Source organism: Pogona vitticeps, chromosome 3 (assembly GCF_051106095.1).
Source record: "Pogona vitticeps strain Pit_001003342236 chromosome 3, PviZW2.1, whole genome shotgun sequence".
NCBI lineage: Eukaryota > Metazoa > Chordata > Lepidosauria > Squamata > Agamidae > Pogona > Pogona vitticeps.
This window is the reverse complement of record NC_135785.1, coordinates 34568442-34586193: the sequence shown is the minus strand read 5'-3', so window position 1 is coordinate 34586193 and position 17752 is coordinate 34568442. Positions and strand designations below refer to the sequence as shown.

Below are 17752 nucleotides of genomic sequence, written 5' to 3'. Positions count from 1 at the left end.
CATCAGTATGCTGATGACACCCAACTTTACATCTCCTTTTCACCAACTGCAGGTGATGCCGTCCTGTCCCTCCAGCGCTGCTTGGGGGCCGTACTACAGTGGATGCAGGAAAATGGGCTGAGGCTGAACCCGGACAAGATGGAAGTTCTGAGGGTGGACGCCCTTGGGGTTGGTGGCCTGGGTGGCTCTCTCACATTTGGGGGGGATGACCCTGTCTGCTAAGAATGGAGTTCGCAGCCTGGGGGTACACCTGGACCCGACGCTCACCATGGAAACCCAAGTGGTGTTGGTAGTTCGCACCACCTTTTTCCACCTTTGGCGGATTGCCCGGCTGCAACCCTACCTTGACATGGGGGCGCTCACTACCTTGGTACATGAGCTCGCAATCTCAAGATTAGACCACTGTAACGTGCTCTACATGAGGCTGCCTTTGAGACTGATGTGGAAACTTCAAGTGGTGCAGAATGCAGCGGCCAGACTCCTTACTGGAGTGAGAAAACACCAACATATTTCTCCTGTTCTGGCCAAACTGCACTGGCTGCCCATCTGTTTTTGCATTGACTTCAAAGTTCTAATGCTTACCTAAACAGTTTAGGACCTCAATACTTGGCGGAGCGCCTGCTCCCACCAAGATCTACTCAGATCACCCGCATGAGTCAAGAGGTGAGGCTGAGGAGTCTGACGCCGAGGGAGGCCCAGAGGGAAAAGACACGAAGCCGGGCCTTCTTGGTGGTGGCTCCTCACCTTTGGAACAACCTTCCTCTGGAAATTCACGAGACTGGGTACTTTCAAATGCCAACTGAAAACATGGATGTACATCCAGGTTTTCCCTCATGTCAACTACTGATTTCTTTTCTTTACTATTTATTATTTATTTATTCCTGCACTATTTGTTATTGCTGTATGCTGTTTTTATGTTTTTTAAAAAATTGTTTTTGATATTCTGTAAGCCGCCCAGAGTGGTAGAATATACCAGATGGGCGGGATATAAATCGAACAAATAAAATAAAATAAATAAATAAATCAAATAAAATAAGTTAGGCTACTTTTACTCCATCAGTACATCCTGCTGAAATCCCATGTACTCACATGAACTCACTGAAGATTACAAAATAGTTTGGTATTCTAACCACAGGTTCATATGTATTGCACCTTATTATATCATGACAACAGTCTGTAGACAAATGTTGGTAAATCAATTCTTAAAATTGCAATTCCCTGAATCCCCTGGTCAGTATGGAATTCTGGACGTTTTATAAACAAATTCAGCCAATTCCTGAAAAGCAATATAAGTTAACAGTCTCATTTTCTATGCACGAAACCAGAAGTTTAAAGAAATTGATCCACAGTGAAGGACAAAACAATTGTCAAGACAATCAAAGATACCTGAAGGCCCTTTTCACCAGGCAACCCTGGATCTCCACTGCTGCCAGGAGAACCATTTCTTCCTGGAAATCCAGGCTCTCCTGGGATACCTCTTTGTCCTTTTGTCCCTTTAAAATGAAGGAAAGTTTATAGCCAATATCTCTAGAAGACATTTGTGTATATGCTGCCCAAGCCCATGATTACTTGAATGCAGTGATGTGCACCTTTGTCGTAAGTTCTGCATTCCCTTCCCCACCCCCTTCACCAGCTCTTTCACTCACCAGCCTGTGTGCTGAATATCTCACCTTATTAAGGTTACCATGACCAGAATCCTACTGGTGTTCATGTGAGGTTTATGTAACTTGCAGCAAGGAAGTAACTGAAGAGGTGCTAGGGCACATCTTGCTCTTGTGCCTCGTTATGCCCCTGACGGAACACTTGAGACGCACCCCAGCACTTTGTCAATTAGCTGCTCCAGGTCACATAGAACTTACACAAACACCAATAGGATTCCAGCCCATAAACTGGATGGAACTTGGAAACACATAACACTATGGTACTTTATTTTCCATTTATAATAACACATACTGTATTGTATAGCAATAAGAGCTCAGAATATCAATGGTATGTTCTTGCAACAGTGAATAGCAAACACAGTGTTTGAAGTTTGTATAAAATTGTGATGCATAAAAATAGTCCTGATGGAAAAGGAAAAATAGGGGGAAATGCAGAACATAATGAATTATGAAGTACAAGATTTTGTAAATGTCAGAAAACATATGCTTCGCTATTACAACGAACAGGTCAAACAATTAATTAGCTGTCTGTGATGTGCAAACTGTTTCTTTTAAAGGAATCTTGAAATGTCAGCCTTGTACAGGGATGAATGAGTATATATATGTGAATATTTATACCTACATAAGTTCTTATAAAGGAATAGAATGCGGGCAGAAAAACAGATTGATTTAGGCACATTTTAGGGCATTTAATACTTCTGAATGGCTAACAACAAGGCCAGTGGAGGTGATGGCATTCCAATTGAACTATTTAAAATCTTAAAAGATGACGCTGTTAAGGTGCTACACTCAATATGCCAGCAAGTTTGGAAAACCTAGCAGTGGCCAGAGGATTGGAAAAGATCAGTCTACATCCCAATCCCAAATAAGGGCAGTGCTAAAGAATGCTCCAACTATGGTACAATTGTACTAATTTCACACACTAGCAAGGTTATGCTCAAAATCCTACAAGGTAGCCTTCAGCAGTATGTGGACTGGGAACTCCCAGAAGTACAAGTTGGATTTCGAAGGGGTAGAAGAACTAGAGACCAAATTGCTAACATGCTTTGGATTATGGAGAAAGCCAGAGAGTTCCAGAAAAACATCTACTTCTGCTTCATTGGCTACGCAAAAGCCTTTGACTGTGTGGATGAGAGCAAACTATGGCAAGTCCTGAAAGAAATGGGAGTGCTTGACCACCTTATCTATCTCCTGAGAAATCTATACGTGGGACAGGAAGCAACAGTTAGAACTGGATATAGAACAACTCATTGGTTCAAAATTGGGAAAGGAGTACAACAAGGCTGTATATTGCCTCCCCGCTTATTTAACTTATATGAAGAATACATCATGCGAAAGGTGGTACTGGAGGAATCTCAAGCCGGAATTAAGATTGACAGAAGAAATATCAATAACCTAAGATATGCAGATGATACCGCTCTGATGGCAGAAAGTGAGGAGGAATTAAAGAACCTCTTAATGAGGGTGAAAGAGAAGAGCACCAAAATTGGTCTGAAGCTCAACATCAAAAAACTAAGATCATGGCCATGGGTCCCATCACCTCCTGGCAAATAGAAGGGGAAAATATGGAGGCAGTGACAGATTTTACTTTCTTGGGCTCCATGGTTACTGCAGATGGTGACAGCAGCCACAAAATTAAAAGATGGCTGCTTCTTGGGAGGAAAGCAATGACAAACCTAGACAGCATCTTAAAAAGCAGAGATATCACCTTGACGACAAAGGTCCACATAGTCAAAGCTATGTTTTTTCCAGTAGCGAAGTATGGAAGTGAGAGCTGCACCATAAAGAAGGCTGACTGCTGAAGAATTGATGCTTTTGAATTGTGGTGCTGAAGGAGACTCTTGAGAGTCCCCCGGACTGCAAGGAGAACAAACCTATCAATTCTGAAGGAAATCAACCCCGAGTGCTCACTGGAAGGATAGGTCCTCAAGTGGAGGCTCCAATACTTTGGTCATCTCATGAGAAGAGAAGACTCCCTGGAAAAGACCCTGATGTTGGGAAAGGGTGAAGGCAAGAGGAGAAGGGAATGATAGAGAACGAGATGGTTGGACAGTGTCATCAAAGCTAGCAACATGAATTTGACCAAACTCCAGGGGGCAGTGGAAGACAGGACGGCCTGGCATGCGTTGGTCCATGGGGTCATGAAGAGTCCGACACGACCTAACGACTAAACAACAACAGTACTTCTGACTGGGTAGTATGTTTCCCATTGTGGCAGAATATGGAATGAAGAGCAGATCGTCCCAGCTTCTTGATTCAGATGCAGCAATAGCTTAAATAGCTTCTATGGCTTAAACAGACCATCACAAAAGTACCCAAGTCAATGCATAAGCATTGAGAGCATGTATGAATTACATTCACCCTCACTTTAACAGTGACTTACATATTAAGTGATGATCAATGCATTACACCACAAATCCCTCTCCCTTTGTGCTCTCTGTTTCTTGCTCATATCTCTTTTTCTTCCAAGGAGATTCATATGCTGTGTGTGGCAATCTTTCAATCTCAAGTACAGTATAATTCAAAATTTGGAGAAAGCATTCTAAGTGGTTTGTAAATTTAAAGAAAAATCTGATGAGCACAGTAGGTTGCTTTATTTACCTTTGATTCTTTTTGTAGCCGGGTCACCTTTATCTCCTTTTTCACCATTTGGCCCAAATACACCTGGCATTCCCTTATAAATGGGGAAAAAGTTAAGCTCAAGCAATTCATTGTTTGCATTAATAGGTGAGATTGGCTTGCAATGAACATTCATAAGATAAGCAGGACAGTAAGAAAATATGTCACTGTCTTCTTCCTCCTGCCTAATAGAAAGTCTATGCGATTCAAGCAGATAGCATTGGTCATTGAGATCCCTAATCTACCCCATGTGGCAATACTTAATGAAAATAATAAATCTTGCTTAATGATTTGTTTTTAGAATGCCTTAGTCTAGCAGAGCAAATGCAAACAGAGTCAGACAAATTGAAAAACATCAATAAATGAAACTTAGTCAGGCTTAAATATTCAGAAAAAAAGTGGGAGGACCACAGCTTCATAATATTTGGGGTTGGGTGAGGGGAGAATCCTGCTGAACACAGGTGCAATGTAACTTTCCACCTACATAGTTTTGTGGTCTTTTTTGTTTGGTGCTGCATAAGCAGAGATCACTCTATCGGAAAGCGTGGGGCTTTTGCTTAAACAAGGAGATAGTGGATTACATCCTCCTGAAACAAGCTCAAAAATGTTTTAAACTTGTCCAATAGACCATTGCACAGTTTACACAAACAAGATTCCGACCTTGGACTGTATGTTACAGAATCATGGATGACTAAGAGATTTTGGAAGTTGTAGTCCAAAAAAACACTTTAAAAAGCAAAACAAAAAACAAAAACATACACAGATAACCCATATCTCTGAGCTTTGCAGAGGAGAATACAAAAAAAAAAAAAAAAAAAAAAAAGAAAGAAAGAAAGAAAGAAGGAATTTTGACTTGGATATCAGGACAGCACATATTCTCTACAGTTACTCACTGGTACACCAGGTTGTCCTATTGCACCAGGTAAGCCTGGATCACCTCTTCTTCCATATTTCCCAGGAAACCCCACCTCTCCTTTTCTTCCAGGAACCCCAGATGGGCCTTGTATTCCGGGGGCACCAGGGGGCCCAAGACCACATAAGCAGTTGCCTGGGTTCCCTGTGTAGTTACCAAAAAAAAAAAAAAGGCTTTGCATAAGCAACATAACTATCTGAAAGACATTTATGGTTAAATTACACACTCCATCAGGAATGAATTATATGCGGTGAGAGATGCATATACTTGCCTTTCTCTCCTTTTATACCTCTTTGTCCAGTTTGTCCCCTCTGACCTTTCGTTCCTGACTGACCGGGAGCCCCTCTTCCATTACAAGCGACGTCTAAATATTAAAAAAAATATATAAGGCAAATGTTTTATGTTTATCTCCATTTTTTAAAAAGAACTCTACATCATCCTTGAATCTAAACCATTAGACAGTACGAATGGCAATGACATTTTTTTACTTTCAGGTGTTTATAATTCCAGAGATGTGTAATATGTGATGTAAGATTTGTGATTTTAGACAGTTGTAACTTTTGATTTTAACCACGCCTTTAAGTGAATAGGTTGATACTCTGGGCTCCCATGAGGAAGTGTGGGGAAGAAATCAAATAAATAATACAAATAATAGCTGAAGCTGGTTTCACTGAAGGTGCAGTTCAGTCTTTCCCCTTCAATTTGGCATGAGATTCTGGCTTCATCCATAGTAACATGATGTCCAATTTAATAGAAACTATATTTCAATACTCAGACAATTCTCTGGGGGCCAGATTTCAAACACAAGTGGGAGACACAAAAGGTTAGTAACTGTAAACTACATTCCTCATATAAAATAAATTTATTTCTACATGTTTCCACTCCTATCTTCCTATGCAGATGGAGTAAGTGAAAGACAAGATATACAACATTCAAATCCATTCTTATATAAGAAATGTTATAGGAAATTTCACCAATTTTCTGAAAATATAAAGAACGGCTCTTCTCATTCAAGGGTAAAAGTATTTTGCTTATCTTACCAGGCGGTCCTGGCAAACCCTGTCTTCCTGGCATTCCTGGAAAACCAGGAAATCCTGGAGCTCCTGGCTTTCCTAGGGCTGTATCAGCCACACCTGTGGGGCCAGGAGCGCCTCGAAATCCTTGTGGACCTTGTACTCCCAATGCACCCTTGGGACCAGGAAAAGCTGTGGTGGAAAGGAAGAAGACCAAGTCAGGGAGCCTGCCTACACAAATTGAAATGACCACAAAGTACATGTTTCTGAAAGCAGCTCTACAAGGCAGCATTCGAAAACTCAACATTGGTTGAACTATACATTATTGAATATTTTCACTTAATGTTTTCCTCTAATACTGTATAAACATATTTAACAAACATTTCCTTCACGGAAGTGAAGAAGCCAAAAATGTCTGAATTCCATTTCTTTACCAGACCCTATCAAATTTGTCAATTATCTTTAAACTGGTTGTTGTAGGTTTTTCAGGCTGTTTGGCCATGTTCTGGAGGTCTTTCATCACCAGTCTCTGTGGCCAGTATCTTTAGAGGAGAGGAGCTAGAACTCTGCCTGTGTTCTGGTGTAATGTGTGGGATTGTTGAGCATTTGTAGTTGTGGGATCAGATTTTTGTTCTTTTCAGGAGATTGGGTGATTACTGTGGTCAGGGTGTTTTTGTTATGGGTTTGCAGAGAAGATGTCTTTCCATGGGTTTCCCCCCCTTGCACAATAGATACAATAGCACTTGCAACAGAAAGAGGAAAACATACAGTGAGATGGACTGTCTCAATAAAGGAAGTCACAGCCTTGAGTTTGCAAGAGCTGAGCAGGGCTGTTAACCATAAGGCCTTTTGGAAGCCATTTATTCGCAAGAAGTCATCTGTCAGAAACCAACCTGATGGCACGTAAAATATATTAGTTTCCCAGGATTGATAGCAATATTGTTATACAATCCAGAGACAACATCATGGCATGGTCTCTTGGCATTTTGACTGGATCTAGACTATATGCTACCCAATACATATATCCACTCAGGGGCAAACCTCACTAAGGTCAATTGGATCTATTTCGAAATAGATGTGTTCTGGATTGTACTGTAAGCTGACTGAACTCCTTTCCCACTTAAATCAATGAATCCAATTTCTACTGAAATCAGTGAACTGTATTCTCACTGAAATCAATAGGATTTAAATTAAGTCACAATTTCATCTTCCCATTATTTTCAGCTGGACTGCATCCATTCTTCAGATTCAGTCATAGTTAATCCACTCTGTGACTCTTAATTAAATTATGTACAGTAACTATTTTCTAAGCATATTTTCTAAGCATATTTTCAGTTGGACACCATAACTTTTATGGGAAGAGATTAAATCTGAATATATGACTTCTATTCTTCCCTTTCCACTCCATAATCCACCTTGTTTATTACTGAGACCGGGTGGGAGAGGAGAGTGATGTTCCCCTCTCCCAGCGGTGTCTGCCTGAGTACTCAGTCCAGCACCAATGTCACTCGGAGGGTCAGTGAGGGGGAGTTGCTAAAGTCTATAGGAGTTCTATCTCCTTGACCAGGCTTCCTATCCTTGAGGGCCTATATTGTGTGTTGGGCTTATAAGAAAGTGGGGACTGGTGTACTGTCTACCCTGCTGCATACCAACAGTCTCCCTGCCTGAGCTGACAGAGGTAGTCTTGGACCTGGTGTTGAGGACTCCTAGGCTGTTAGTGCTGGGGGACCTCAGCATCTATGCTGAGGCTGCCTTGACTGGGACGGCTCAGGATTTCATGGCTGCCATAGCAACCATGGGACTGTCTCAATGTGTCATCATCCCAACACTTGAGAAGGGCCATACTTTGGACCTAGTTTTCTGAATGGTACTGGAAGACAGTGGTTTGGATGTGGAGGGGCTGGTTGTTACCTCATTTTCATGGTCAATTTTAGTTGGACCCGGGCTTCTCCTCTCCTCTCCAAGGGTGGGGGATCTATTAAGATGATCCGCGCTCAGAGACTAATGGATCTGGATGGTTTCCTGAATGCACTGGGGGATTATCCGTCTGATACTGTATGGTTGCCGCTCCTGTCAAAGCTCAAGTCACCCTATGGAATAAGGAGATGAGCCGGGCGGCTGACACGATTCTGCCTAAGCGCCCTCTCCCTGCATGCAGAGCCCAGACAGCTCCTTGGTATACATCTGAACTGTGGGCAATGAAGCAAGAGGGGAGACGGCTGGAGCACAGGTGGAGGAAATCCTGCTAGGAGTCTGGTCGAACATGACTTAGAGCCCATTATCGGGCCTATTTTGTGGCAATACAGCTGGTAAAAAAGCAGTATTTCGCTATGCTTCTTCAGAATTTTGTCCAGCAGAGCTGTTTCAAGTGGTCCGGGATCTTCTTCAATTGGGAAATCAGGTGGAGATTCTGGACCACTCATCAGCTCGCTGTGATGAGTTTGCTATTCATTTTGAGGGGGAAATCACTCAGATTCGCAGTGGGTTGAACTCTACTGTTACTGCAGAATCAGAGGCTGTGTCCAGTGTGCCGTGCTTAGGTCAACTATTAATGGATGAGTTTCAATTGTTGAGACCTGAGGATGTGGACAGGGTGCTTGTATCTGCCTGTTCTACCACCATGCCACTCAACCGTTGCACATCTTGGCTAACTGGAAGATCTGTCAGGGGGGTTCGCACCTGGGTCCAGGAGGCCATGAATGCCTCTTTGAGAGAGGAAGTGGTCCCTGCCACCTTGAAAGAGGTGGTAATTCGGGCACTCCTTAAAAAGCCCAACCTGGACCCAAGGCTGGTGGTTAACTACCGGCCAGTGACAAACCTCCCTTATTTGGGCAAAGTGTTGGAGTGGGTTGTGATTGAATAACTCCAGGTGCTGCTGGTTGAAACGGATTTTCTGGATCCATTTCAATCAGGTTTCAGGCCAGGCTTTGGTACTGAGACTGCCTTGGTCACCCTCCTTTGCCAGGAGACAGACAAGGGGAGTGTGACCCTGCTGATACTCCTGGACCTCTCAGCAGCTTTCGACATCATCGACTATGGTGTCCTTCTGGATAGGCTGGCTGAGATGGGAGTGAGGGGCACTGCTTTACAGTGGTTCTGCTCCTTCCTGGCTGACTGTGTCCAGAAGGTGCGATGGGGGACAGTTGCTCTGCCCCATGGCGTTTATTTCATGAGGTTCCTCAGGGCTTGATACTGTCCCCCATGCTATTTAACATCTACATGAAACTGCTAGGAGAGGTAATCAGGAGGTTTGGGCTGAGGAGTCAGCAATATGCTGACAACACTCAGCTCTACCTCTCGCTTTCCACCAATCCAGGTGAGGCGGTTTCTGTACTGAACTCATGTCTGGACCTGATAATGGACTGGATGAGGGTTAATACATTGAAACTCAATCCAGACAAAACAGAAGTGCTATCAGTGGGTGCTTCGCCGGACAGGCTGGAGGGCCATTGCCCTGCCCTGAATGGGGTTGCACTCCCCCTAAGAGAGAGGGTCCACAGCGTGGAGGTGCTCCTGGACCCCAGTCTAACTCTGGAAGCCCAGGTGGACTCGGTGGCCAGGGGCACCTTCCTTCCGCTGCAGAAATTATACCAGCTATGGCCCTACCTGGATGATCAGAGTCTCAGGACAGTTACTCATGCACTGGTAACATCCCATGCACTGGTAACATCCCTGCAATGTGCTGTACATGGGGCTGCCTTTGAAGACGGTCCGGCTACTGCAACTGGTCCAGAATCGAGCTGTGCGGCTGGTAAGTGGTGGAGCCACAAGGGAACATATCAAGCCAATTCTCTTCAAATTACATTGGCTACCAGTTGCTGCCCGGGCCCAATTCAAAGTGTTTGTTTTGACATATAAAGCCCTAAATGGCTTGGGCCCTGGATACCTGAAGGACCACCTTCCATATGAAACTACCTGGCAATTAAGATCTAGCCAGGGGGCCTATTGAAAGAGCCATCCCACAAGGAGGTAAGAGGAATGGCTTGTAGGCAAAGGGCCTTTTCGGCAGATGCCCCCATACTATGGAACGCCATCCCAAGTCGGATTTGTCTGTTGCCAATGTTGATGATGTTTCGGCACCAGGTCAAAACCTTCCTGTTACAGGAAATAATATCAACTGTGGGTCCTGATGGCAATTTTTAGAACACTGTATTTTAAATTGTATTTTAACTGTTTTATCTTTTTATCTTTTTACTGTATTTAAATTGTTGTAAGACACCCAGAGATCTTTGGGTAGTGTGGGTGGCATATAAGTCAAATAAATAAATAAATAAATAAATAAATAAATAAATAAATAAATAAATAAATAAATAAATAAATAAATAAATAAATAAATGAATGAATGAATGAATGAATGAATGAATGAATGAATAAATAAATAAATAAATAAATAAATAAATAAATAAATAAATAAATAAATAAATAAATAAATAATGATGCAAGTAGAAGGTTTCTCACCAGCCCCATCTTCCCCTGGTCTTCCTTTAACACCAGGAGGACCTGGCAACCCAACTGCCCCCACATCTCCAGGAGGTCCTAGGTCTCCAGAGTCTCCTTGAAAACCTGTATGGCATCATTGAAAATGTAGCTGTTTCAAAAACAATTCAACTTTTACATTATTTTTATAAAATAAAATAATAATAATTTAACACCAAACCTTTGATTCCAGTGCGGGGTGTTCCTCGAAGTCCTGGTGGACCTGGTTGCCCTCTTTCTCCTGGGTCTCCCTGTAAGAATTACCAAGTTTATTGCTGGGATGTGCATGGATTTAGGACAGTGAAATGTCATAGAATTAATTAAGGCCACCTGTCTGCATGGCTATGGCATGGTGTAGGGGTGGCTGGAAAAGTGGAATGGTGAGACACGGAGTAAAGTCACTGTAGGCAAAGCAGAGTACTGTAATCATATCTAGCTTTCTACCAATTCTCTTCACTTACAGACTGCTGCATTGCAGAACAGAAAAGCAATCTTTTGAATCGGGAGCAGTCCACCAAAAATGGTAGAAATGAAGTAAAATAGCTTTAAGATCATGCTTAGTGAGGGTGGGGGAATCTATACAGCATCACAGGAAAGCAGTCTTTTGAATTCTTAGCAGCATTGCACAGAAACATACCTGAGACAAGCTAACTTTAAGAACATGAGTTGAAAATTAAGAATACAGCAAAGGAAGATTATCCACACAGGAACATGAAAGTTCAAGTATGGAGCAACATTTGGGGAGGGAGTAGGAAAGAATGAATGTACATGCGTGCACACACACGTACATGTATGTATTTACTTACTAATGTTCTTTATAAATACAGTACTACTGAAATAAGACACTGAAAGCACTTGGAATATTCATACAGTATATGAATTGTGGTCTATGTTGTTTTTAAAGGAAACAGTGGAGGAAAAGCCTTCCAGGGGAAGAGGGGAAGTTGCACTGGGTCATTGGCACACAGTCATTAGGTTCACCGGCCTTTTGAAAGTGTTTCTCCAAAGCCTGGGAGGCTGAATGCTCTTTATATGTTAGACACCCACATGTTATTGCACATGCCACTCTTAAAAAGCATGAGGGGGCAGAGAAGATCAAAGAGAGTGTGCTGCATAGTATAAAGTAATAGGGAAGGGCATATGCAATTGTTTCACTAACAGACTGTGAATGGAAGTCAGCCTGAAAGAGAGAGAAAATACATAGCAAGATGGTGGCAGCAGCGGTGATGATTCAAGGAGAACAGGTTTAACACAGGCAGATATTGAACAGGGGTACTGACTATGGGTGTCCAAATGGATGCCTGGATTTCCAGCATAGATACAGAGGAAACCAGATCACACCCATATTCAGAAAAGACTCATATCTGCTCCTCCCTCTTTGTTGACTGACATAATAATTCTATTATCTGTGCTCAATACCAGTCAGTGGCATTGATCAGTTTCAATCATTTCTAGTCCAGGAGGAAGGAAGATGATTACAAGGAAGCAAACACTACACATCAGACTGCAATATTTGCAAGTAACTTACTGAGGTGGGGGGGGGGTAAGTATGGAGTCCCTTCACACACACAGCATAGAATCAGCTATACATTCAATATAAAATTAATATGAACAGAAACACTCAAAATGTTTTTTTTAATCAAAGAGCTAACCTTAATCCCTGTAAAACCATCCTGTCCAGGAAATCCATCCATTCCAGTTTCACCCTAAAATAAAACAACCCTTATTTACATCTCTATGTACACTATTATGAAAATAAATTACAAAGCTTTGGGCATTTATTTAAAAATAAAAATTAGCATTAATTATTTCTGTTAGAGGAAAAATAATGCATTACTTATTACTTCACAAGTAATGTTAGTAATGCATTAGTAACGCAGAGTAAAAGCAGCGCTACCAAAAATGATACATGTGCAATCCCACTACTTCCATGACTCTTTTTTTTAAAATCTTTTTTTTGTTCATGTCAGAAACACCCCAATACTTTTAATAAATTTATCAGCTAATTAGAAGACAGGCTTTCCTTGCACTTGGAGGCAACTGGGTAAGATGGACTTTCTGGGATGCCTTTATCTTTTAGGTTTCTAGGGTTTATGTGACATATAATCTCTACAGTGTGAGGGTTGCAGGTTTGCTAATGCTTGGGACAACAATCTTTTGGAAAGGCATACTGATGTTTATGGCTGTTTCACATGAGCTCTTTAATTTAAGTCACTCATTTACCCCACTAAGTAGATGAAGCATAACGGGGGGGGGGGTGTCTCCCTTGTTCATGTCAGAAGCAGCACAGTACAATTAAAACATACATCAGATAATTTTCATCCAATAAGGTACAACATCAAGAGCATTTGGAGCAGCTAACATTAAATCTTCTATGACACATGTGAGTACACTATAGTACATATATTACACCAGCAGGGGTGTGACATTGTTCTACTCTGCAATCACAAAGGACTGTGTCAGTTTGAAACCCCTATTTTCTTGAGTTCACTCTGTTTCTGTTAAATGCACTCTGTAGCCTATTACTGTAAGTGACTTCCAAGTAACCCTGTTCTCCATGTGGCTGGGAGCTAGATTTTCCTGAGGTTCCATCCATTTTCAGGGGTGGGCAGTTCTTTCTTTCAGCATTATAATCTTGGTACTCTCTGTTGTTCCTTGAAGATTCACAGATTTTCTGAAATTTTTTACCCTTAATTTATTCTGGGAGGGGTAGGATGGTAGTTGAAGAGTGAATGTGCATTTTAATGTAGATGTTGTGAGTCTTTCATTGTTCATTACTCTCAGCTCCCTGTTCTTCAACCAGTTGTCACTCCTTAGTAACACCCACCCCATTAATCCACCACTGCTGTGTTTGGCCAAGCATACTGAACTCTGGCAATATAATTTTTTCTTTGCAGTACCTTGCTTCCTTGAAAACCTGGAACTCCATTAGCACCTGGACTCCCCTACAGTAAAGAAAATAAATAGAGAGGTACTGTACTGATTGTTTTAACACACTGATCAGGAACACATTGTGTGGATAGATCCTTACTCTACTTGCACAATGTGCCTTAACCCGATTTTGATGATCTCTTCCCTCTCCCAATGGCTTTCTGCACCCCATCCCACACCATTTGTGTAAATCTCCTCCATGGCTCCTAGTGTCATCCCAGGAGTGGCAAAAAGTTGCAGTAGTGAGGAAGTGGTGACAGAATCCCCTTCCAAGAGGACTACACTGTCTGAAAGTAAATTTCACAAAAATGAATTGAATTCACCTCTTGTTATGATGACACACTCCAGCTAAGGTTCGTGGTATCTAAGTCATAACAAAGATTGGTAGAGTCCAGGCCTTTACATGGAGGTACATTTAAAGGAGAAAATTCATTCATGGCTGTGTGAGAGTTTTAACACAATGACATTCATGTGCACATGAGTGCTTCTTTATGAATATACTACTCAGCATGAAACAGTGCCATTACATTTATCTCAATGACAAGGAAAGCAACCTGTGCACTACTTAAAATGCAGTTTAATTTTAGTGAAGCTTCTTCCACAAATCTGTAGTAAAACTGAAGATATGATGTAATATTTTCTAATTATTGATGTTATAACAAACAGTGAAAAACAATAGGTAAAGAAGCAGGGGAGGCACTCGGAATGGCCCATGACAATAAAAATCTGGCAAGAATAAATATAAATGAAATATATTAACAGATTTAAAACATATCAATCAAAAGGAACAATAGCACCCTTCAAGTATAATCCAGTTTAAATGTCAGAGGCCTATCTGAATAACACAGTTTTGCTTGCTTGCATGACAGTAAATCTGGAATGCCATGGTGTCTGCTGGCAGAGAATTAGAGAAGGGAGAGTAAAATCTTCTAAAAGGTTTGGCCTGATATCTTGTCATATATTATACAATCAGTGCTTTGACTTGTGCCTGGAAACAGATGGGTAACCGATAAAGCTGTCCTAACAAGAGTCACACGTAACTGACCTTCGTCAACAGTTTGATCCCAGCATTCTAGAGTTGGTATGTTATCTAAACACTTTCCAAACACAGTTTATGCTACTCCAAATGTGATGTCACCAAGAGACAGAGAGAGAGAGAAAGAAGTTCCACTAGATGTGTGCAGACCATTCAGTGTTCTTCAGGATGGTTTATGATAATAGGCAGACCCCTACTAGTGTGTGTATGTGCGTGTGTGTGTGTGTGTGCGTGTGTGTGTGTGTGCGTGTGTGTGTGCACGTGCGTAAGGTATGTAACTTGCAACTGCTAATTGTCGCTAATTGGCTAGTTTCTGAGGTTCACCTTGGTCATCTGCTTGGTCCTACATCTGACAGCACAACAAAGATATACTCCAGCACCTTGCCAATGATCTGCAATTAGCCACAGCAAGCTCTGCAAACCTTATACAAACACCAGCAGGACTCCAACCAAAAATTCTTAAAATTATCATTTTTTAAAATACCTTCAGCAGAACTGACAAACAGAGGTAATGTAAAATACAGTACAAATCAGTTTAAACATATTTTGTTACTAACATGAAATATTCTAATATAGTTTAATTGCCCTTACACAGTTCATAAGCAATATGTGACTTGAAACTGTATTCTAAAACTTCCTTACCCTCATTCCAGGAAAACCAGGAATCCCCTTTTCACCTTTGTCTCCATTTCCAAGTGCTCCCTGTTATGCAAAACATGTTGGATAAGCCACTTCAAGAAAGCAATACAGGACCTATCATTGTATGTTACTTCTGTGAAGGGCTCTAGCATGTAAACATGGGACTGCATCATTTGCCTCACCTTTGCCATGGCAGAGCTTAAGTAAGGCTGTGATCTGATAGAGATATAAAAATAACGCTGGACCATATCAGAAAGGGTCCCATTGCTGAGTACAATCTTAAAAGTGACACTTTAAAGTTAACCTTCTGCCCACAGATGATCTGTTCCTGATTGCTCCACCCCAGCTCCAGAAAAGGAACAGCCCTGCCACTGGCCTAAAAAAGGTCTTGATTGTGCACAGTGCAGGGTTGGGCTCTCCCATACATCATCTTGTCATCAGAAAATAGATCATACCAGACCCTTCCTCTTGCAATTGAAAGAGCTCTTCTTGCTGGTGCAGACACCAGACATATGAAGAGAAGAATTCCTGTGTATGAGGTACTACACAGCATATAATCATAATGGTGGCTGCTTGTGGCCCTTGATAGACTCTTGTGAGCTGCCATTAGAACCTTTGTGAGATAGAAGGTTTCTGTCACTGGAAAGTGGGCTGGAGAATTACAGGGAGAATGATTGAAAGGAAAGGCAGATCAGAGACAATTATAAATAAAGAATTAAAACAGCCTTCCACAGAAAACAGTGCAGAAGATAATAGCAGTAGACTGCTGTCCCATAGTTTGAGACCTACTTGCTATCATTCCTGCAGTTAGCAAGTACACAAATGGTTTTTTTAAAAAAATAGCAGTCCCTCAAATGCATCAGGACTTTGAGAGTCTTCAGTTCTCCATGCTTCCTATTTTCTGTGGATGAAAAGAATCCACAGGCACAAACTGAAGTTTTTCTTTCCCCCATGAAAGTAGAAGAAGCAAAGAGCCTGGTCCAGAATTAGATCAAGGTTTCAATTCAGATTTGGGATATAATACCTGCTATATTTTAAAAAACACCATTACAGAATTCCTAATTGTAATTATTACTGTAAATGTATCTTGACTAGTTTGGCCCTGATGTCAAAACTGCATTCTTAGCCCATCATCATAATCTTCATCATGACTTTAATGAAGCTGAAAAAGTACTACAATCCATAATGTGCTATCAACTGATGGAGAGTGAACAGTACATAAAACTTCTCCATACTGAATAGAAGTTGGTCCTCTAAAACACAAGGAAGAAAGGGGTCCTCTAAAATCAGACAATTTTCCACAATGAGCATATGGATTTTAATGCCTATTGCCCATTAGTACAGTGGTGCCTCGCTTAACGAGTGCCTCGCTGAGCGATGAAATCGCTTAACGAGGCACTCTGGGCCATCGCTGGAGCATTCGCTCAGCGATGGCCCCTATGGGGTTTTTTCGCTGTGCGATGATCGCTAAGCGATTCGCTTAGCGATCTTCGCACAACGAAGCGGGGGAGAACAGCTGATCGGCGGTTCCAAAATGGCCGCCGGAAGGTCCGCGCCGCATTTTCGCGCCCTGCCCTCGCTTACCGAGGGCGCAAAAATGGCGGCGCTATGAAGAAACATCGCTTAACGGTGAGTTTTCAAGCCATAGGAACGCATTGAACGAAGTTCAATGCGTTTCTATGGCTTTTTAAATTCCGTTTAGCAATGTTTCGCTATAGCGAAGGTTAATCCGGAACGGATTAACCTCGCTATGCGAGGCACCACTGTACTTGAACAGAGAAGAATTGATCCAATTAATGTGTATTATAACTATGTATCCAGAAAGAATTACTCGTGCATGAACAATTCAGTCTCACATTCTGTAAGGAAATGAGTCATAAAATCAATGTTTCGGAATAGGCATTCTTCCCCATCATTCATCTCCCTGGGATTTGAATCCAGATCGCCCCGTTTCCCCTTTCCCCCATGAAAGGGCTGTTGGTCAGAAATATAACCAGGAAATCTACAGCTCACCAGAAAGAACTACTTCTCAGCATGAGAATGAAAAGATTTGAGAGCTACATTACAAAATCTGTTTATGGATTTAAAAAACATGTCACTTACTTTGCGACCACGCAGTCCTTTCAGGCCAGCAGATCCTGGCATTCCTTTTACACCCTAAATATTGAAGCAGTTTAAATAGTACAGTATTTTAAATTACAGATGATACACTATTTCTTGCAATGTCTTCATTTTGAAACCGAGTTAGATGATTACAGGAAACTCGATCATTCAAACTATTATAAAAAAATACTACTACCACTACTACAGATCTGCACTACATCAGCAGCTGCCATAGTGAAAGGGGCATATGGCCTTTAGTATACAGAAGCAGTGTGCAGAACAGCAGGGGAAATTTGTCTCATTTGCACAGGCTGCTGCTGTGTTAATTCCAGTGTTTGTTCTCCTGTTTTCTATCACAGTC

At 41.7% G+C, this 17752-nt stretch overlaps 1 protein-coding gene across 2 annotated transcripts in view; it reads right to left on the bottom strand.

Annotated features, from left to right (window-relative positions):
• COL4A4 (collagen type IV alpha 4 chain) overlaps nt 1–17752 on the bottom strand; it is a 98483-nt gene that overhangs the window by 44540 nt on the left and 36191 nt on the right. For both annotated transcript variants that reach the window (XR_013542974.1, XM_072995991.2), the window contains exons 13-23: nt 17392–17445; nt 15292–15351; nt 13583–13627; nt 12335–12388; nt 10864–10933; nt 10665–10769; nt 6234–6398; nt 5465–5557; nt 5174–5337; nt 4263–4335; nt 1387–1493 (exon numbers count right to left, since the gene is read on the bottom strand). Coding sequence is in view for 1 of the 2 variants with exons in the window: in XM_072995991.2 (XP_072852092.2) it covers nt 1387–1493; nt 4263–4335; nt 5174–5337; nt 5465–5557; nt 6234–6398; nt 10665–10769; nt 10864–10933; nt 12335–12388; nt 13583–13627; nt 15292–15351; nt 17392–17445 (990 nt within the window). In the remaining variant the exon portion in view is untranslated. The remainder of the gene's footprint in view (nt 1–1386; nt 1494–4262; nt 4336–5173; nt 5338–5464; nt 5558–6233; nt 6399–10664; nt 10770–10863; nt 10934–12334; nt 12389–13582; nt 13628–15291; nt 15352–17391; nt 17446–17752) is intronic.